The sequence below is a fragment of the Oryzias latipes genome, chromosome 12, assembly GCF_002234675.1.
Source record: "Oryzias latipes chromosome 12, ASM223467v1".
NCBI classification, from domain to species: Eukaryota; Metazoa; Chordata; class Actinopteri; order Beloniformes; family Adrianichthyidae; genus Oryzias; species Oryzias latipes.
In genome coordinates this window covers 3,475,581-3,497,606 of record NC_019870.2, presented here as the reverse complement: position 1 = coordinate 3,497,606, position 22,026 = coordinate 3,475,581, and the positions used below count along the sequence as shown (strand labels likewise).

The following is a 22,026-nucleotide window of genomic DNA, read 5'->3' as shown; positions in this document are numbered from 1 at the left end:
AAATTAAGGGTGGGGTCATCTAAGATAGCACAAGGGTTAAAGCAGAAGATTCATATTAACCCCAAAGTCCACGGTACTAAGTATGGGCTACTAAGTCTATGCTACTAATTCTACGGTACTAAGTCTACGGTACTAAGTCTGGGCTACTAAGTCTGGGGTCGTGGCTAGTCCTTTAGAGGTCAGGGCGTGGTGAGGCACTTAAGACGTAGCCTCAATTTAGATTATCAGCAGAAATAAGCGGCTTCATTGAAGAACATTGTTAGTACCATGTTCTTCATTGTTCAGGCGCTTAATTTGAAAACTCTCAATGCTGCCATCTAGTGTTCGGAGGCTTCATTACAAAAACAAAACTTCAGCATCGAGTCAAATTTCCCATAAAAAATGGTGATACTGAACACGCGTCATATTTCAAACTGCTTTAATCGTCTCACGATACATTTTCGTGTTGAACAGAAAACATTAAAAGACACCGCAGAGATACGAACATTTTAGGTGACGGCGGTTTAAAGCTTTTACACGTACAATGCATTCTAACCACCTCCATAAAAATCCCGTGATTGTTTTGTGGCTGTCGTCACGTTGACGCCACCCTCCTGGCGGCGGTCCCACTTTGTCCACAGAGGAGGCAGAGTTCAGCTCCTCGTCAGGAGAAAACTTGGCGGCACAAAAATATCCTCTGGAGATGGTTTGAAGCAGCCGCGGTGAAACACATTTCAAGTTATGGTTACCAAATGAAAGGAAAGGAAAATGAAGCTTTTGGGAAGCAGCAGGTAAAAACAGCAAAGCTGGAACAGAATCAGCAGGTAGCTTACAGTGCAACCACGGCGACGGAGCGACAGCATTAAGGCGTTTCTTCAGACCTTCGTTGTCAGTAAAGTGACTACAGAGCTGGAAACACAGAGCCGGGATGCCAGCGTGAGCCTCAACCCCAGATTCTCAAACACTTATGGCTTTTTTTCAATAACGATACAGAAGAACGGATGAATGAATAATTGAATAAGGCACCGGTAACGAGAGCTCTCTGTGCCTTTGGTTTACTCTGCTTCACTTAGGATGATTTTTTATGGGTTTCTATCGATTCCACCACCAAACATCCTCCTGTTGCTTCCTTTTAGTGGTTTTCAGCTGAAAAATGACCTGAGAAATGCCCCGACGCTAATGTTCCTCCGCGTAGACCCACTCCGATGAAAACCTTTGTGGCAGTTTTACGATGATTGAGAACAAATATTAGGAAAATGAATCTTAAAATATCATTTTCGAGTATTTATGTCATCAAATGGTTGTAAAATCAGGATGCTGGTTGACGTAGAAACGTCGAAAAAAAAAAGCCACAGGGTCCATGCTCCGGCCCTGATGCATCAGAGAGCATAAGCTAGCGGGAGTGTGTGTAAACAGAGAGCTCTCAGCAACGGGGAGGAAAACAACTACAATTTTCTGATCTCGAAGGAAGATATATTTGAGAAAACTACCGGATTCTGTTCACCACATCGGTCTATCTTGACGTGTCACATGACTTGAAGCTGCTGCTCGGACCGCCAAAGTAAAAGCCCAGAAATAAAAAGCTGACTAACGAGCATAAAACTGTGGACAAGGGAGAAAATAATCAGTGAGGAAACCGAAGAAGAATAATGTGTCTCTTTGTATTTTGCTTTATTTATCCGTCACACCTTGAAAGTGGGACGTGGCTGAAGTTAGCGTCCGGTTGTTAGCTTCCACTTTGGAAAAATCTTCATCGCAAAGTCTAAGTTTGAACCGGCCGCACATATTTAGCAGAGAATGAAGATTCAATCAAATGCAGTCGTTTCTCAATTTGTGTCAACTTGTAAAAAGGGACATTTATGATTTTTTAGCACAGAAAATGTAAAAAAATTATAGGTTTTACAAAAAAAATCCTCGTGACCTGAAAGACGACGTGAGTCTGGGTTACTCAGTCCTATAACGGCATTCTGTGAAAAAAACTGTCCTGTGGCTTTTTTTATGAATGTTTTCTTCTATAAATCAACTACTTTGTTTCATTAAATCTTAGTCATGTGAGAAAATCGAATGTTTTCAGATTTTGTTTTAAGTGTTAGACACTTTAGACGATCGGAGTGGGTCTTTCCTGCCACTAGGGGGCAGACACGCTGCACCAACCCCATCATCATCAGTGGGTGTGTTTGGTGTGGAATTGCAGGGGGGGCCGGGCAGGGTTTGCCTTCACAGGAACACTGACTCTGGATCCGAGGCCCCAAACGCCACAGAAGGAGCTTCTACAGTTCGTGTCACAGCTAGGAAATGTGGTCTAACTAAAATACAGTGCGTCTCTACTCGTTCGTTGTCGTCATCCGCTGCTTTCACTAAAGAGAAGAAGGTCTTTTTCTTTTTTTTTTAGCTTCGCTACCACAAAACAGCTGATTCCTCAACGTCCAGCCCTTTGTGTTTTATTGTGAATCTGATCAGAACCTGGTCCCAGAAGCACATCCATGGGTCTTGGAGACAAAAGAGAAACGGAAAAGAGGAGTTGATCCTTCTGAGCACCGTCACAAGTTCGTGATTAGAAACCAGTCAGACTTGGTCTGTCCTCCGCCACGTGACACACAAAGGGAGGGGGAAAGCGAACGCAGGGGGGGGTTCCAGGCGTCTGGATCGGCTAAAGTGCGGCTTTGTGGCGAGGTGCATCGTATGGTACAGATTGTCAGGCGAGCTGTTGGACCTGCAGTTCACGGAGGTGCTACAGAGAGGGGGGGTGGGTGGGGGGTTGACGAGCCCCCCCCCCCTCAACAGCCAGGAGACGGTTCAGAGCGCCATCATGACCACGCCGGGGACCCTCCTGCAGGTCAGGACGGAGGCGGGGGCCGCAGGCTCTTACACCTCCCCTCGTCCAGAGTCTTCCAGTACTTGTAGTTCTCCGACAGGTGCTCCATCAGGATGGGGAGGCCGGCGAAGGCTGCAGGAACACAGACACTTAGGGGGGGAGAGAACAGCACCCCCACCCCCCTCCAACAAGGCGCCGCTTTGTGTTTTTTAACGTAAACACTTGGCTGTAACACTGCATTGATTCTCTCTTTCACAGGAGTCTTTGGAGGCTCTTTGGTAATTGTTTCTATGTATTTTTTATTTTTGACACGATTTGAATCTTTTGAAATCGGTTTGTTGGAGACTCAGATCCACAAATATAAAAACATTCGCTAAATAACTTAATGTTAACTTCCTGTAATGAGTTCGCTAGTAAGAGATGCAAAAAAAATTATGGACGATTTTAAAATCTGACAGAAGTTTAGGATTTGTATTGACTGAAAAAAATAATGTAAAAAAATGTAAAAATAAATACATTTTAAAAACTAACCATCTTGTCATCGTTGTGTTTTTTTAAATGAACCTATATTAATAATTTTTTTATCCTGTTTGAACACAAGTGTATTAATTGTGTGTACAAAAATAAAAATAAGAGTCACATTTTTGAGATCATTGGAAATCTGTAGGATCCCATTAAACACTTTAATCTAACAAACTGAAGGTAAAAAAGTAATTTTACAGACAATCTGTCAATTCTTTCCATACAGAAAAGACCTAAATCTCATTGAGCGTCACTATTTTCAATAAAAAGATCTGGTTGAGTGTAGAGTACTGAGGTTGACCAGCAGAGGGCGACTCTGAGACAGAAATGAATCCAAACAGTTGAGAGAAGCATAAATAGACACACCTACCCAGTTTAAATGTTTATTCAAAATAGATTTAGATTAAACATTGATACTCTGTAGTTTTTGCTGCAATTCCCCTGAAACAGTCATCCATCTTTTCTGGTAAGATGGATTGTAAGTGTTTTGGCAGAAGATTTGTGATTTTATTGATGACTAAATTTCTGGAAAAATGTCTCGTTGGGTCTAATCTCAAAGACGATACAAAAGGACTCTGGTTTACTTTTAAATCTTTTGCTCATTTTGGCCAAATTTCCTATTGGCAAATGTAAATTCTCTGGTTGAAAACCTTGTTTTTTTTGTCTTCTTTCCTGAGTTAAATCTGTATATTAATAGTATTTGTAATTCTGAGAAGCAAAAAAACAATCAAAACCTCGTCTGTATGAAACGTTCAACATTTTCTAACATTTCTAACCCTAATGGCAGAATTTGCAGTTTATTTAAAAAAAACACACATCTGCTGTCATCCTTCAGTGTGTGGTTGTGTCTGTGTGTGTGGAAGTGTGCATTTGTGTGTCTCTGTGCGTTTGTGTGCACCTGTGTGTGTGTGTGTGTGTGTGTGTGTGAAAAGCACACAGACAGAAACAGACACACACACTAAAAAGCACACAAACGCACACAGACACACAAACGCACACAGACACAGAAAAGCACACTGACAAGCACACAAACACGCACACTTTTGTGAGTGTCTGTGTCTGTGTGCGTTTGTGTGTGTCTCTGTGTGTGTCTGTGTCTGTCTGTGTGTGTTTGTGTGTGTCTGTGTGCGTTTGTGTGTGTCTGTTTTTCTCTGTGTGTGTCTGTCTGTGTGCGTTTGTGTGTGTCAGTGTCCTTTTGTGTGTGTTTGTGTCTGTGCGTGTCTTTGTGTGTTTGTATGTGTCTGTGTGTCTTTGTGTCTGTGTGTGTCTCTGTTCGTTTGTGTGTCTGTGTGTGTTTGTATGTGTCTGTGTGCTTTTGTGTGTGTCTTTGTGTGTCTCTGTGTGTCTCTGTTCGTTTGTGTGTCTGTGTGCGTTTGTGTGTGTCTGTGTGCTTTTGTGTGTGTCTTTGCGTTTGTGTACACGGAGCAGTGTTGCACCAACATTAAAGGGGTTGAAAGGTCGTCACACACAGTGAACGGTGCTCCCAGCGTTTGACCCCCCCAACCGGCGTTATTTGTGCCCCTGTTTCCAGTCTGTAAATACCCCCCCCCCCCCCAATAACGACCCTACCGTGTTGATGAGTTACATTGTGTGTGTGCTCAACCCCCCCCATCCTCATCTTCCCCATCATAATTTTCCCAACCCCCCCCTCCGTCCCGCTGGTGTTTGGGATATTTCCGTGACATCAGAGCGGCGCTGACAGTAAACAAGTTTCCTCCTGGGGAGTCGATGCTGAGAGGATTCAGTGGGAATGAAGAGGCAGGACCCCCCCTCCCCCTATTTCCTGTCTGACTCTTCCTCTTCCTGTCAACTCCACCGTCAAACAAAAACAGCAAAGCGTCGTACAAACGGTTTCTGTTTTCCTCATCAGTCTGTCCTCTAGTTCTGCTCCCAAAACCGGGAAACTTTTCCAAAAACGTCTCGACACGTTTGTCTCTAAATATTTCAAATTCTGTCTCAAACGCTTCTCAATTCAGTTTCTGAGATTCAGAAACGTAAAAATGCGAGTTTTAGAACCTATATCCTAAGAACCGGAGAAACGTAGCAAAAACTTCTTTCTACTGTCTGTCCAGCAATCAATCAAACTCTGCGTGAAAATCAGACTGAATGTGATTCAATGTGACTCGAACAAATACGTCTATTTATCATCTCTGTCATTTTTGATTATTTTCTAATCAACGTATTCCTATAATAGGCTTCATAAAACTGTTTTGTCCACTTTTATTGCCTTATTTCTTTATTTCCAATCAAATCAAACTAAATCAAATACTGCGTTAGGATTTCTCTGAACTTGTGACTGTGGATTCTAAAGTCCTCTTACCATCCAGGGCATCGAACATGTCGGTGATGAAGTAGTCCATGAAGGAGATCTGGGACTTGGGCACGCTGCAGGTGTTCCTGTCGAACACGGGCATCACCACGGGCAGCCCCAGCCGCTTCTCCTCATCCGTCTGCAGCCGCGCACAGAGAACAGTGAGCGTCCGAGGGGACGCGGAAACCCAACGCCGCTAAAACATCCCTTCACCTGAGCAAAGTACTCCTCGGAGATCCGGCCCGCCCACTCGATGCACAGCTCCAGCGGCCGGCAGGGGTTGGCCACGTCCGCACACTTGATCAGCATCCTCTTTATCAGCAGGCGGTTCTCCGCAGAGTTCCTGAAGTTGGTTTGACTCTCCGACTCGCTGTTCCCGCTCTGTTGGAAACGCCAGGCAGAAAAATGTTGTCGTTTTTATAGAAAACCTGAAAAAAGCTTCAGCGGTGCAGACATTAAAAAAAAAATTAAGCTACTTATTAAATGCTCTATTAGCTAAAAGACATGAAAGCAGCACTAAAAAAGCCTGAAAATCTGTAAAACAGTTCAGGATAAAAGCGAAACAAATAAAAAACTGAATGAAAGTAAACAGCAAATGCTAAAAATTAACAACATTCACAAAATAAATATTTTTAAAATTTAGTAATAACAATTAAACAACGCATCATTTTCCCAAGACAAATAAAAAATAAAATATTGACCAAAATAAAAGAGTTACAGTCAAAAAAGTATAACTACTTTACATAAGTATAACGTAATTCATCATTGTCATGTGATTTATTGATCCTTAATCATACGGAATGACCTGAAACTGCGTTTGTAAGGCATTGATAACAGATTATTATGTTATGAACCGGATAATGATAAATCATGTAATAAAATGGTTACGGTAGAACAGTAGTGGGATTATTTAATCTTTCCACTCCCTATCAAGCAATATTTAATTTACTATTTAATTATACCATGGTCCGGGTGAATACTCGATTCTGATTGGCTACTGGGTGTGCGTTAAAACCTGATAACCGCAAAAAGAAGTTCCGGTCACCTAGCTTAAATGTATCACTGCGCCGGCTTCAACCTCTTGCTTCATCATTTGGACAAAAACAAGCGGTAAGAGGAGAACTTTCTGAAAAGCATCGCGCCGCATCACGCAACAAATAGTCGGCTTTTTGTGAGAAAAGCGATGCAAATCGGTAAAAAACAAGAATTAAGGACTAAGAACTGGTTAATGTGTATTGCTTTTGTGAGTGACCATAGCATAAGCGGGTTAATGGCCTTCGAAGTATGCGTTATTACTTATTAATGCACTATTCGTGCAACCGTCCTCCGCTTTGCGGGGTGCGTTAAAAAGTAATAACGCACACTTCGTCGGCCATTAACCCTTACTTATCCTAAGTTTGATACGTCTTTGAATGAATGTATGAATGCTTATTGTATTGTTTTGTGATTGAAAATCAAAAATCAAAAGGTTTTTCAATAACAAAATAATTTTAGGGAAACACGTCTTAGAGACTAAAATTGTTTTCTTAAAATAAGATACATATATATTTATCCCATTGACAGAAGAGAATCCACCAATGGGGTAAAGACTGACGTCTAAGAGGCCTGTAAAGAATAAAACCGCCTCATTCCTGTGGGTCTGTTTCTTTTTCTGTAAGCGATGGCGGCGGCGGGCGGCGTCTTACACAGGTGCTGGTCTCCTCGATGGCCGCCATGGGCTTGTTGATGCTGTTCACGAACTTGCTGACGTGCTCGAAGTGTCGGGTCATCTCTGTGGCCAGAACCATGTCGATGACGGACTGTCGCAGCGTTCGGTACTGATTCCTGACGGCAGAAACAGTCATCCTGTGATTCTCCAAAACATCCTCAAATGTTTGCGGACGCTTTCATCTCTGCGGCCAGCTGTGTGACCCCAACCCTCGCTAAACTACCGGGACCCGCTACAGGAACAGAAATACACTCTCAGGTCCCTGAATGTTGGTTACAATTTTTACTAAAACTCATTTTATTCATGAAATACCAATATGAATGACTTCCTCTAGAAACTACAGCCATCATTCAAGTTATTGGTGTTAATCTTGTAAAGCCCATTTAATCAAAAGAATAACAGAAAATGTTTTTGGAATTAATATATTTGTTACGATGGAGTTTTAGGGTCACCGTAAGAGCAAAAATATGGGAATAAAATTGTAAAATTTATGGGGAAAAAGTCTAAACTTTTCTAGGAAAAAGCCATAAACTATGAGAGAAAAGCCCAGATTTGACAGATATAAGGTTGTAAAATTATGGTAAATATTTAAAAGTTTACCAGATGAAATAAAAAAGAGAAAAAAAAGAGTCAAAATCTAACAAGAATAAAGTTTAAAAAACAATCATTAATAAGTAAAGTTTTTGTGGGAATAAAGTCGTACAAACATCATTTACTATTATGAGAAAAAAGGTAAATTTTGCACAAAAACACCAAACAATTTACAAGAATAAAGTCATGAATTTATGCGTCAAATTTGTAACTGTACAAAATACATCTATTATTTTATTCTTGTAAAATGTTGAATTTTTAAATAATTGTTCAACGTTACTCTGACTCAAAATTTTTTCTCTTAACTTTATAGTTATTTTAAGACTTTATAGTTATTTTATGGTGACTGTAATAATCAATTGTAGCTTTCTTTTTTTGCAAGATTAAAATAAATATTAATTATGACGAGTTGGGGGATTTGGTAAGTTTTTGTTCATAACAATGTTAGTGTAAGTATTAACATGAATGTTTAGGGAAAAGCAGCTTATTTACTGAATCTCTCAAATTGTCGTGAACGAATAAATGATCAATTTAATTTGCAGTTTTTTAAAGCTAGTAGTGATTTGTGTTTGAGGTCAGAAGCATCAAACGACCATCTTCTGTTTTCTCTTTGATTGCAGCTCCAATCTGCTGCAGGTTTCCTGCAGGCTGCTGGAGTTTCAGTGAATTTCCAATGAATGTCTCTTTGCTCACATCTGATTCTTAGCTTTGGATTTGGACCCACCTGTCGATGTTCTTGAAGATGTTGCTCTTGCTGTCTCTGTTGGTGAGCTGGAAGGCGAGGGCGGCGTGGTGGCTCTCCAGCACGGCCGTGTCGTTGTACAGGATGGCCAGCTCGCTTCCCGCGTTGCACAGGAAGGAGTTGGTCCGGCCCGGGTGGTCGACGTCGTGGACTGTCGCCGCTATCAACGCCGCCACCTCGTCCAGCTGGTCCAGACTGCTCTGAAGGAGACGGCAAACGGAGGAAAAGCGTCATCCACACGGACGACCCACGGCGCTTCCACCGACTCACAGAGAAAACTCTGTCACTATGGCAACCGATGCTGCACATGTGCAAACGACTGTTTTTGTAAGATACACACTTATGAATTTGTGGACTCCATACATTGTTGCTCCTTGACTCTCTGTACAAACATAAATAAACATAAACAACCAAGAGAGAAAAAACTCAAATTGAAGCAGCGAGGACTGTTTTTAGTGCCATGAGTCTGGCGGGAGTTTTTCCGGGAGTTGTGGTAAAAATGAGGCCTGCATGGTTCGTGCGTGCAGAGCTTCTGAGACCAGATTGCATGAAGGACCTGCAGGAAGAACTCATGTCATCTCTGCGATGTTCATTCTCTAACCTTGACCCGCTCTCTGCGCAGGAAGTAGGCGGTGGCGTGCAGCACGTCTGCGGCGTGCGTGGAGTTGTGGTAGGAGTTGGAGGAATGGTAGCTGGCTTCGATGAGCTGCAGCCAGGAGCGCAGCGTGGCCTCCGAGCAGTTCAGGAAGTCGCACACGCCGAAACTGGTGAAAATCTTCAGGCCGAGATAAGTCAGCGGCCTGCAGGGAAACGAATCCGAGGAGAAACGCTCACCTCCAAACCCAAGATGGAACTTTTTCAGGGTCTTCTCAGCATCCTTTGCTCCAGTGTTTACATTGACTCACCTCTTGTGAGTCGCTGCTTCCAGCTCCAGGATGTTGAAATCCCAGCATTCCTCGTCATTCAGCATCTCTGCGATGGACGGAGGCACGTCGTTTAAGGTGACCGGGATGGCCAGCTGACTCTGGCTCATGTCTGAAAGACGCAGCGCAGCAGATTAGGGTCAGAAACCAACAATCCTGATCCCTCTGTGAAGAAAACTGAAACAATGAGCCAGAACGTCCACATGAAGACGCCAAGAGAACCAATTCAGGCTTTTCTTTTAGGATGTTTTGTGATCAAATCTGTGACTGAAAGCTGCAAAGACTGCAGGCAGAATTCAACTTAAAGCAAGTTAAAGGTTTAAATGTAAAAATGAATTTATTTTAGCGTAAAAATGACCTTAAACTTACTTTTGGAGAAAACGTATTCATTCCCAGAGAGTCTCCGCATCCCATCCTAGAAAAATCAAAGCCAGAATTTTATTAAATGTCGTTGCAAAAAAAACATATAAAACACATATAAATTTTCTTAAAAATACATATCAGCCTTCAGTTCAGTTCAAGTTAGTCAAGTTATAAGGTGACCAATTAAAAGCCTCAGTCAATGGGTTCAACCCAAACAGCCTGTAAAGGTGCAGGATTTAAAAAGAAAAAAAAAGTTTTCTGCTGGTGGATTGTAAAAAGTTTAGAAGAAAAAAGAAATAAATATTTTTTCAGGCCAGAAGTTCTGTCATCTGGTGGATTTTGATGGTAATTAGAAACATTTAATAAAGGTTTAAATATATTGAATCATAAAAGTCGGTGTCATTTGACCTTTAAAGTTTTGTACGGTAGCAAAAAAACAAGTTTCTGATTTTTATCTTTACTTTTGTTTGGTTTCAACACTTTTTCCAGTGAAAAAACAAAATAAATAAAAACAAAATAAGTTTTTAATAATATATAATATATATATTTTAAATGTGAAATTTAAAAATCCTTTTTGCCTTGAATTTGATTTAAATCAGGCAATTAGCAGCAATTTAAAAAAAAAGTAAAATTTGAAGTTTTGAAGCTTTTCTTTTGTCTATTTCAGTATTTGATTCTTTAGAAGATATTTGAATAAATATACTGAGTATTTTTTATATCATTACATAAAAATCAGCTGCAGTCAGCAGGTAATCAATTCAGGACTAAAACGAACCCCCCAGCAGGGACTCAGGAATTTTCTGTTTAGTCAAAGTTTTATTTGAGGAAAATCAGACTTTTTTTTTTTAAATAGCTGCAGGACTTCAGGACTGCGTTTGTGAAAGCATAGATAGCTGCCTCTCACATTCATGAGCCCCCCAACCAGATCATTGGTGTGGGGGTCGTCTTCCTTGGAGGCGAGCTGTGGGGAGTAAAGCTCGGTGGTCCGCAGGATCTCCAGGACGCGGTCCAGAGCCTCGGCCACCGTGACGGGGCTGTTCTCCTGGGCCGCGTTGATGATGTTTATCACCTGGAGGAAAAGTCCTGATCAGAGGAGAGAAGCTTCAAACCAAAACACAAAGACCTCTCTGGCTTTTGGGCCACGACACAGTGACTCTTTGTGACTCTAGTGTTGCATGTGATTCTCTACAAATCGGCTAAATAAAGACACTTGAACACACAAGAGCATCACAGGACCGCTGCAGGAGGCCAAGGAGACAATGGGATACTCTGTGGGGAATCCGGCCCACAGAGCCACTTGACCGTGGCTCTATAATTAGAACTCCATTCTTGGTCTTTTCCCTCAGTTTGAAAATAAGACGACCACAAAACGTCCCGTGGATATTGGATAAAATTCCGCAAAGCGTGGAGGGCAGACGCTCTGCTGTGAGATCTTGAAGCCAAAGGAACAACTTTAGTTCAGGAATGAAGGGACTACAGTAAAGTGTGTCGATGGGTTCAGTCTCTCTGGGGTTTGGCGGTTAATCTGAACTAGGATGGCGTGAATGTTGCCTCACTAAAGCCTCGAGGCCGTGTCGTCGTGGTACATGCGTGATTGACGTCAACCATAAGTGTTTCTTGCGTTCGTCATTCGTAGATGTGCGCAGATGTCCGTTGACGGTTTCGGCCAACGGGTCTTCATGCCAATTCGGTTTTGAGCTGTTCAAACTTTTTGGTTGAGTGTGACTTACGCAGTTTATGCGTATTTTTTTACGTAGTTTATACAGAATTATTACGTGCATCATATACAAATGCGCCTGATTGTTTCCACGTTTGTCAACTTATGTCCAATGGACTTTCCACTCAACTACCACTGATGTTTAACTCTAATATTGCGCATTCGGCTCACATACTCAAACCACGAATACATTTCATATAAGCGGCGCACAGTTCATGCACGATTGGCGTGTTGTGTGACGATCTTTCACCCCTCCAGCAGTCTATACCAGGTGGGGGTCTCCCACTCAGGTCAGGTCTCTAGCAGGGGAAGTGGTGCGGATAGGACTACTGATGGGACCCCCAGCTGCGGCTACTGCTAGGGGTCCTCTGTCACAGTGTGGGTCCCCTCCCCCTGTGGGCTGCCTCGCCTGGCGCCTAGCAGCTGACTTAGAACTGGTGCTGATCGGTGGAATCCAACCGTTTCAAAGGTCATGGTCAAAGTTTAAAGTCAACTTTATTGTCGATTCTTCACATGTGCCCGACGTGCAATGAATGGAAATTCCCGTTTAATCCGACTGTTTAGTTGAAACACAGCATCGCGAGGGACAGGGCGGGCGCTGACCGTGGTGCTGACGCCATCTCTGCTGAGTGCTCTGAATGTCAAAGTGAGGAAACTCAATGAAGCGCGGGTTTACGTGTTCTCTGCGTGGTTTATCCCTACGTCTTCCGCGGTTTTATAACGCGGTTCATTTGTGAAGCCTCTGTGAAAATGTCACGCAAAGAACCACAACATTTCCAACGTATGTTCACGTATGACCAATTTTCCATCGTGCAATTTGTGCAAATTGTAAGTAGCGGCAGTGTGACACGGCCTTTGGTCACATGCACCCGTACGTAGACTGACCCACAGCGGTTCTGCAGGTTTTTGGGGTGTCTGGGCCTGTGGAAGAGTCTATAGAGAGGCATTTGCATCTTAAAGGAAGGGCAGGTGTGTCAGACAAAATAAAAGCACAAACTTTACCCCTCTTTCACTTATTTTTTTTTTTTTTAAAAAGCGCCTTCACTTCCTGTCTGCAACTTTTTTTACCTCTTTTTTTTAAGTTTTAGTCTAATTTTTCAGGGACAGAGAGTTTGTTTTCTTATTTATAAAAGACAACAGATTAAGCCGCGCAGAATATAATCGGTTTTGGAAACATGCTAACCTTGGTGATGGGAGCCTCGATGGTCATCGAATGAATCCTGGCGACGGACGAGTGCCTTCGATTCTGTAAACTTGGACCTGTAATGAAGATCAGATGCATCATGGGACATTTTACAAACTTTGCTCATCCAATAAAACATCCACATACAAAAAAATAAAAAACCAAACAAAATCAGTCAGTTGGTGTTTAGAAAAAAAACAGGACTTTAAATTATAAATTCAGGTCAAGCCCTTCCCCTAACACAGTCCCACTCACATGTGATTATCTGTCCCCAATCCAACCCGAATGCATCTGCTTCACCTTCATTTTCTGGAGCTCCACTCATCCAAACCCCTTTGAATGTTTACAGAGGAACAGAGAATCGGAATGTGTCTTACCGTCACTGCCACGGGAACTGACCGATCTGGCGTCGATCGAGTCTTTCCTCCGGTCTCTGTGGCGCAAAGAATGGCACTCTGCGGGAAAATAAAAAAAACGAATCAAAACGTGAATTAAGATTTGATTCTTCATTCTTTTCTTCCAGTTTATTCAATCAAAACATGGCTGTTCAAATGCATCCCACAAATAATACAATTTTAGTCTATATTTGACTATTTTGGCCTAAATCTGTGTATCCTGCTGTGGATACAGGGTCTCACTGACGAGTACCTGACTGAGAATGCTCCCCGCTACATCGCTCCTCTTTGTTGAACTTGTGTACCTGTCAGAGAGAGCAACAGATGATGAAGGTGGAGGAGCTTCGCCTTTCAGACTCAGATCGTCACACCAGGAAAAGAAAAGACAGGCTGTACTGTATGTAGGAACTTTTTGAACGGTATAAACAGCAAACTGTAATAGGCTGGGGGGAAATAACTAAACTTAAGTGCACTTTAATGTTCCTATGAAACAACAGCCTCCTTCTTTTTCTAAGACACTGAGGTTTATTCTCAATCTGAGGGAAACATAATGGTTTAAAAATAATCCACACAGAGAAATGCTTTTCTTTGTTATGTTGATGTTGTACAGGGTTAGTCATGGTTATCTGGTGATGGATCAGTGTGTAACAGTTTATCTGGTTGCATAAGAACCCGTGTAAGTCACTGCACCTTTACCTGCTGCTGACACAGCATCATGTGCATTTGTGTGATGAACAGATTAGACGGAACATCATGAACTGGTATTAAATTACACAGAAAAACATAAAACAAACGTCAGTTTTTGATTGGTTTAACTTGCTGTAGGGTCGTGTTTTTATAGCTTTTGAATTTTAAAACCTCCTTTTATGATAGTTTCTGAGCAACAGTGTGGACTTCATCGGGTCAAATTGACCCCGGTAATGTTTTACCTCCCTGTTATGGTCTGGGTCAGATTGACCCGTTTAAAAATGTAAAAATAAAAATACTTCAAAGTACTTTTTATTTAGGGTAATCAACATGTAAAACAGTTAATATGTTTGTAAAGCCGTCCCAAATGCTCATATTTCAACCCTACTGTTTGGTTCGGTTTGACCCGGCAGTCAAACAAAAAGCTGAAAAACTTTTAGAAAGACATAATAAGACACAAGCCAGACGTATGAATAGAAAGTGGCGCCTTGCCTACATGGCTCTGCTCGACCTCGGCGGGGGACCCTGGTTCTTAGATGTAGCTTAACGTCATTTTCTTGGAACTAAGCTGGATGCAGCAACACGCTGGCAGCTGAGGTGTTTAACCAGACAATTTGGCCTAAAAGTTTAGAGAAAGTATCCTATCTGCATCTCTTTTAAACCACTTTTAAGGTGGTCTTATAATTCTGATTATCCAAAATCCAAAAACCAGTGTTGTTTTCTGGTGACTGCAGAGCGTCAGGAGTTCATCCAAATTCACCTCTGAAATGTTGTTAGCACGGAGTAAGCCCGCCCCTTCTTCCCGCCATCCTTCTGCTAGCTTACAGCCCCTCAGATCCCCAAGCTAACATTAACGCTGCAAAGAAAACTGTAGCACCGTCACTGCTACAAGGTGTTTTCTAACAGCATTTTTTTGTCTGCTCCTGATTCACACAGGAAGTACTAACTATAGCAACTGAAAGCTTGATTTTCTTTATACTGCATGTCTCCTCCATCATGTGGAAATGCCACAACATGTTAAAAACATGATTTTCTTTGATGAAAACCACGCTTTTCCAGAAAATAGTGATTTTGCAGCATTTTCATGTAAACAATTTCTAAAGAACTGCCGCTCTGCAGAAACTATGTCCTAAAACGATGCAGATTTTTTTGATTTTGCCTAAAACACTATGATCGAAAGACCACCAGGAGCGTTTTAAGGTCAAATGATCATTGGAGGGGGTCGTTTCATTCATTACAATCTTACTTTTTACAATAGAAAAAAAAGAAACTCTTTTTCTCTGATTTTAAAAAGACGGTTTATTCGTTCGTTTTCTGATATTCTCCCAATTGAACAAGTGAGAACCCAAATTTCCAATCCTCCTCACCTGGTTATTGTTGTCAAAGTGAGGTCTTTTGAGGGCTACAAAATGTCGAATTTTCCTGAAAGGACAGAGGCAGTCAGTTAGGGTCATTGACCTCCATTGACCTCTCTCCACTCTTCATGAAGATCTTACCCTCCTTGGCCGAAGACAGGAACGATCTTCACTTGCTGTTGGATGCTGTCGCCTGACTTCTTCCTGGCATAGTAGCATCCCTGCCATTCCTTCAGACAGAACAAAACAGCCGTGCTGTGAAACCCGGCCTGGTTCTGCAGGGCGGTCTGTTGGAGGCGGGCTCCTCCAGAACTCACCTTTCCTTTTTTGATGCAGGTGTTGATCGTGTCCAGAAGGTCGGCTCGGTTCTTGTCGCTCTTGGGAAGCTCGGTCAGCTCCTTCCCGATGACCTCCCCCCTGTGGTATCCCGTCATCCTCTCAAATGCAGGATTGACATACTGGAACAGTTTTTAATATTCTATTTGAATGGGTTTACTGAAACTTATTTCCCAGGAAAAAACATTTTTACCATGAATAAAATCAACATTTATAAATTATTTTTGGTACTTTCAAAGTTTTTCCTTGTGCAATAGAATTTAGAAATCATTTAAGATGATCAAAGTCGCATAAAATTTAACATCTAGACACATGCAAATACTTGTTCACAACACTTTATGGGGCAACAAGGTGAAATTGAGTCCATAAAAGTCAAATATAATTCTCTGGGATGCTAGTTTGGACTTGTGGAGTTGAACAGAGTATTTTTTCCTTTGTTCCTGTTCTGCTAGGCTGTCATGAAATGTGATATTCAGTCAAACTCATATCCAGTCTACCTGCAGGATGTGGTCTTCACTGGTGATCTCTACAGCCTCTTGACAATGCTCCAAAGCAGTGAAGACAGAGTTGCAGGCCCTAAAAACAAACAAACAAACAAACAATTACAAAAGAGATTCTTGAAAATGAAAGTGAAAAAATTTATGTGCAAAAACACAGTTTCTTATTGAAGCGTCTTATTACATTAGATTTAAGACAAAACTGACTCACTAATAGCTTTTCATTAAGATGCTGAAAAAAAATCAATTTTTTTTTTCAGTCATTTGATTTTGATAAGATCTTATTTTAAGCGATATCTCAAAATAAAAAACAAGTTTTTTGTTTCAAGAAACAGATGAGCTTGACTCATTACACTGTAAAAAATGCATTTAACAACAGCAGGTCAGAAATATGAAAGTAAAAATGCATTTACGTATAATATGTAGAAACAAACAACCTTAAAATGAGTAGTTCTTCTCTTATTTCTAGTTTTCTATGGACTAAAAATAGAGACATTTAGACTGGAGTTACTAAATTGGACATTAACTTGTTTGTGTGTGTGTGTGTGTGTGTGTGTGGGGGGGGGTTGGTTATAAATATAAAAACAAAACAAAACAACATGCGTAAATTTGAGTGTTTATAGCCAAGTTCAAGAGCTTATTTATTCCTAAAAGCGCAGAACATCAAGGCATGTTTCAACAAATCTTTCCAAGACAAATTCTGCTAGTTATAGTAACTGATTTTTTCACTTATATCAGGAAAAGAACAACGAGCATTTTATATTTTTATGTTTCCACGTGTGCTAGTAGGCATTTGTGTTGATTTGCGTCCTGGCAGAACTTCTCAAACGTCTCAGTGAAAGCCTCAAACTGCCATGCCGGAGAACCTCAGCCGCTCTTGGAGTGTTTTCAGGTCGTCACGGGAGTTTGTGACGACCATCAGAGCTCCCCCCCCCCAAAAGTACCTGAGTTTGAACTGGCAGCGCACCTCGCCGTGTTCAATCTGCAGCAGCTCGTTGTAGCACGCCGCCACGCTGCTGTTCTCCACGAACCTCTGGGGACCGACAGGTGGAGTTTGAGGAACCACAAGGAGAAGAAAACGGAGAATCAGACTGAAAGTAGAGGCTTCAAACGAACTGCGATGCTGGTTCAGTTGGACATGTCTTTGCTGTGAAATGAGTGAGGCACAGATTGTTCTAGTGTGTTCTAAGCACAGCCACGAGTGCGGGAAAGGGTTTGGACGTACTCGGCTGAATCCGGCACACAGCAGAGGGAGAACGGACGGCTCCTCCTGCTCGGGCAGCCTGGGCGGGAACACAGAAGAGGGATGAGAGCCCTGCTGGCAGAAACTAGAATAGACAACAACTGGGAAAACTAAAGTTTTATAAAGACTGGAAAATACGAGACTTCCAAAATAAAGTTCCTCCTTTGTTTAAAAATAGTTTCAAACCAAAAGCTGACCCCGTCTGGAGACGTTCCTGTGTTAGAGCTGTTGTGCAACCTCCTGACCAGCGGCAATGCAACTTTGTCCTCTGTAGAGAACAAACCTGAGTATCTCCAAACCCCTTCATACGTCTGAATCAACTACTGTGAACTCATGTGGAGTTCTGGGAATTGTAGTTTTTTTTTTCTTACACCAGAAACAAATCCACTGAATGAAATCCAGACGCTGTTTAGGCTCTGAAACTGTGGCTAAGTTGTAAACCTTAAGAAGTATTCGTCCTGGTTGATTCTCCAAAGTCGGGTGCTTTTAGGATCATTTAAAAAAGATGAGTAGATGTAGCATCATTACTTTTTGTCTCTGGTTAGTCACAATCTAGCCTCGATTTCCTAACATTTTCTGACTCTGAACCTCTCTGAACTTTTATGTAAAACATTTTTGGAGATATATTTTTTTAAAGAGTGGAAATTCATGTGAAAATCCCAGACTTCCAAAAGCATTTTCTGTGGAGCCTACCGAGAATTGACAGAAAAGTCACATTTTTAGGGTTAAAGAGGTTTTTCCTATTAATGAAATCCACACAAAAAAAAAAAAATAGAAATATCCATTTTTTGAAAATATTTTTAAGGTGCAGATTTTCTGATATTATTGTTGTGAGCAAAAAAGTACCAAAAAACTGAAGGCATCATAACAGACACCGTCTATTTCTAACAACAAAAAAGAAGCTTATTTTGTGGATTTCATTACAGGCTTTAAAAAAAAACATATTAAAAAAAAAAAAAAGTAAATATGTTTTGTTCATTCTTTGACTTGGTGGTCTTCACAGGGTTTTTAATGGGCTTTGACATTCAGGTTTCACGATTTGTAAAAAATTAAATAAATTTGACAAATAATTTTTTTTTTCGCTTGTACATTTTTTTTTTAATTTGAACATCCAGATAAAGAATTGAAATATTTGGTCATAAAAATCATTTTGAACCCGGAAAACCCCAAAACTATACCCTTCTGGCCTTCTAAAGGTTAAATTTTGACATTTTTTCTTATGTTTATTTTGAGAAGCAGCATCAACAGCAGCCAAAACAACATGGTGGCCAAATTTGACCCCAGGGGTTCTCCAGGGTGAAAAAATATGGTGCAGGAAAAACAGTTAGTGAGATTTTTAAACTGATTATAGAGATCAACGTGGCTTTGAAGGAGTTTTCATAAAGTATGACGTGAATAAAACCCAGACTTACTTTTGTGGGACAACAGCTAGAATAACTGTGTTTTCAGAGGGCTTTGTGGCGCGGATCATGCTGCAAAAAAGACAAGCAGATGCGGATTTCAGACTGGCAGCGGTTAGATTCTTCTTCTCGAGTTCTGCAGAAGCGGTTGGGACTCAGCAGGACTGAGCAGGAGGGCAGGATGGGAGGAGTGATGTCATCTGCTCTGAAGAATATGTCTGCTCCCGACAGAAACGGCAAACACGACATGTGCGCTGAAGGCTCGACCACGAGGCCGCACAGCTGGCAGGAAGCACAGGAAAGGGGTGACGGGGGAGTGAAAGAGGGAGGAAAGGAGCACAAATGGCCACAGAGGGGAGGAACGAGCTGAGAAAATTAGGATCACTTCAGGTGTGAAGATAACATCATCGGAAGTCTGCAGAAAATCAGAGTGAAGCTCTGCAGACCAGAGCAAAGCACCCATCACTGCCTTCAGTGTCGCATTAAAGCCGGCAAAACGACATTACAACCAAATATACACTTGGGGGCTCAACAGGAAAAGGAAACCGTGCAAAATACATGACTAAAAATAATCCCTAAATAAATCCTGAACTACTTCTGCAGGCATGAGAGGGACACACAGCTGGGGAAAACGGGGGCAAAGGCGTTATTCGGCCATAAAAGAAGCCTGTGAACCAAAGCCAAAGGCTTTTAATGTGGAAAAACTGAACAAGAAGAAAAGCTGTGTCCCCTCCGAGCCCCTGAATCCAAAAAAATGAACTCAGCAGAGACTCATTATAGCATAAAGAGCACTGAACTAAGCGGCACGAGGACCTTCAGCACGTCTCTGCAGCTGCTGGGGTCTGCAGTTCCTCCAACAAACACTAGATGGCGACAACCAGGGACGCTCAGGTGTTTTGAGACCAAAAAATTATTGAAAATATTTTTTTAAATATGTCTATTTATAAAATAAAAGTTTCTTTTTTAAATATTAGAAAATGATGTAAAAACAAGTTAAAAGTGGAATAACTTCACTTCCTCACACTTCTTTTAGAGCAAATAATTAAACTCTTTTTGTCAAACTTTACACTTAATTGGTTTTATTGCATCAAATATGTCTATTTATGACCAAGAGTACATATAATGACATCATTTCCATGTGGATGTATACATATGGAGAAGTATTTCTTTTAGTTTATACTTTTTAATTTTCCAATTAAATCACACTAAATCGTCCAGAGTTTGAGCATAAATGCATATTTCTTTAGCCTTTCTTCTTTAGTATTTTTGTTTTGACTGTTTGAAGTAAATCAATTCTCAATTCCAAAATTAAACAAGATCAAAGGATTTTAAATGATTTATTATTTAAAATTTAGTACAAATACACCTTAGAGTGTTCTTTAGCAGAAAGAAAAGATTTAAAGTCTGTCATAAAACCTGCAAAATTCTGCAAATTGGAATAAAAACATGAAACTTTTCCAGATTTATAGTGTTTGTAAATTAGGTCGTAATTCCTATGGAGGCTTGTGGTTTCAAATTTTCCTGTGCAGTGAGGCAGGTTTTAAAAAATATCAATGAAATCTATAAATATAAAATAGATTTATCTTTATAATAAAATTTGCATTTTTAGGCCAAGAAGTTCGTTTTTTTAATAGAATAATTTACAATTTCATAAAGGAAATTTCACCTTAGCTCAATTTTTATTGGAAAATGTAAAGAAATTGTACATGAAATCAAACTGGATTCATTTGTTCTGTATAATCCGCCCTGCTATTTTGAGCAGTTTAAAACATCCACTGTACCGTTTAGAGGGAAAATAACGTTCATCTATGTAGAAAGTGATGGAAACCGTGCGAATGCGGCGAGAACATCCAAAACTCACCGGCAGACAGCCTCGGGTTCAAAGTAGCGTGAGTGACGCCCATCAATGACTACGATCTCGTGGTGTTTGTCCAGGAAACACTCGACAGCGGACTCGGGCGTGCGCGCGATGTTGCACCTGAAGCCGGCGCGGTCGCAGGCCCACCAGAAGGCGTCGCTCTGGCCGTCTTCCTTAGCGAAAACGAGGAGGACCTGAAGAGACATTTGAAGAGAAGTTTAACCATGAAGATCAGACACAGACAAATCCTGAGTTTGAGGAGCACAACAATGACCCTCCTTCTTCACAAAAGTTCTGTTATAAAGAAATGTTTCATATTTTTCCACCATTTTCAGATCCTTAAAGTGGAAAATGACACCAAGGGGGATTTCAAAGTGGACTTTCTTATCGGAAGGTTTGAGCTTCTTCTGTCAAGGAGCAGTTTTGAACACCAAAGGAGACCTCGCAGGAGACATTAGGAGCACACACGTGCTCACCTCCTTCACCTCCTGCGCAGACTGTCCATGCAGCTGGAAACCCCAGAAGAAGAAGAAGCTCCAAGCAGGTGTGGGAGGAGAAGATGCAAAAAGAGGAGAACAGATGGAGAGGGAGGAATCATATTTGTGAGTCCCTGTGAAAGCTGCACACGCTTTGATCCTGTGCTGGCTTGTGTAACCACGGTGCTAGCATGTGAAATTCCACACAAAGAGGAGCCCGAGGACCACACGCATCTGCGATCCGCCAACCAAATATGTCCCCAAACATGGGCCTGCTAGGAGGCGCCGTTGGTCTCAACCTGGACTCCATCGACAGATATCTGAGCCTCACTGAAGAATTACTCACAAAAAGGTCTGGATATTTGGAAAGAAACTTGGTGGATGTCGTAAACACAGTGTTTGTTTCACTTTACAGATTTTATAGGGATGTAATTGTATTGTCCTGACAGACACACCTTGTGTAGTGTTTTCCACATAATGGTCTCACTGTCCACAGTGTGTTTTTCCTTTTTGGGGCCAAAACCACAAAATCTGAAAGCAAAACTTTTTCAGTGTGGCATCAGTGTCAACATTCTGTGGGGATAAGAAGAAGATTTTGGCAGTAAGTCTCTCCAAGTTCATCGTTCAAACAGCCTTGAACAGGATGTGGCCACAGCGCCTTCAGGTTGGTAGGAGGCAGTCAGGTGTTGCAGGTGAACTTGCCTCTAAGTGTCATCAGCAGAGATGCGTCAAGAGTCTGTGACAGACCCAGGAGTGGAGCCCCGCCAGCGACAGACCACAACCATGACCAGAATCTAATGACCTCTGACCTCTGACATGGTTTGGCAAACACCACACAGCTGCAGGCCCGTTTATGTGGGGGGCACTGGGGTTTCCAGACAAACCACTCACAACCGACTCCACCGCTTTGACTTGAAAGCCGGGT

General features: G+C 41.5%; 1 protein-coding gene across 4 annotated transcripts in view; it reads right to left on the bottom strand.

Moving 5' to 3' along the window:
- Positions 1-401: 401 nt before the first annotated feature.
- The window catches only part of pde8b (phosphodiesterase 8B), a 57,298-nt gene continuing 35,673 nt past the window's right edge, over positions 402-22,026 (bottom strand). For all 4 annotated transcript variants that reach the window (XM_020707479.2, XM_011481456.3, XM_011481455.3 and 1 more), the window contains exons 3-22: positions 20,629-20,819; positions 18,780-18,839; positions 17,350-17,407; positions 17,069-17,157; positions 16,125-16,203; positions 15,609-15,749; positions 15,433-15,521; positions 15,304-15,358; positions 13,503-13,554; positions 13,232-13,309; positions 12,855-12,931; positions 10,859-11,023; positions 9,961-10,006; positions 9,574-9,703; positions 9,270-9,468; positions 8,651-8,868; positions 7,313-7,451; positions 5,841-6,008; positions 5,637-5,766; positions 402-2,926 (exon numbers count right to left, since the gene is read on the bottom strand). In XM_020707479.2, the coding sequence (XP_020563138.1) occupies positions 2,817-2,926; positions 5,637-5,766; positions 5,841-6,008; positions 7,313-7,451; positions 8,651-8,868; positions 9,270-9,468; positions 9,574-9,703; positions 9,961-10,006; positions 10,859-11,023; positions 12,855-12,931; positions 13,232-13,309; positions 13,503-13,554; positions 15,304-15,358; positions 15,433-15,521; positions 15,609-15,749; positions 16,125-16,203; positions 17,069-17,157; positions 17,350-17,407; positions 18,780-18,839; positions 20,629-20,819 (2,274 nt within the window). In that variant the 3' untranslated portion in view covers positions 402-2,816. The remainder of the gene's footprint in view (positions 2,927-5,636; positions 5,767-5,840; positions 6,009-7,312; positions 7,452-8,650; positions 8,869-9,269; positions 9,469-9,573; positions 9,704-9,960; positions 10,007-10,858; positions 11,024-12,854; positions 12,932-13,231; positions 13,310-13,502; positions 13,555-15,303; positions 15,359-15,432; positions 15,522-15,608; positions 15,750-16,124; positions 16,204-17,068; positions 17,158-17,349; positions 17,408-18,779; positions 18,840-20,628; positions 20,820-22,026) is intronic.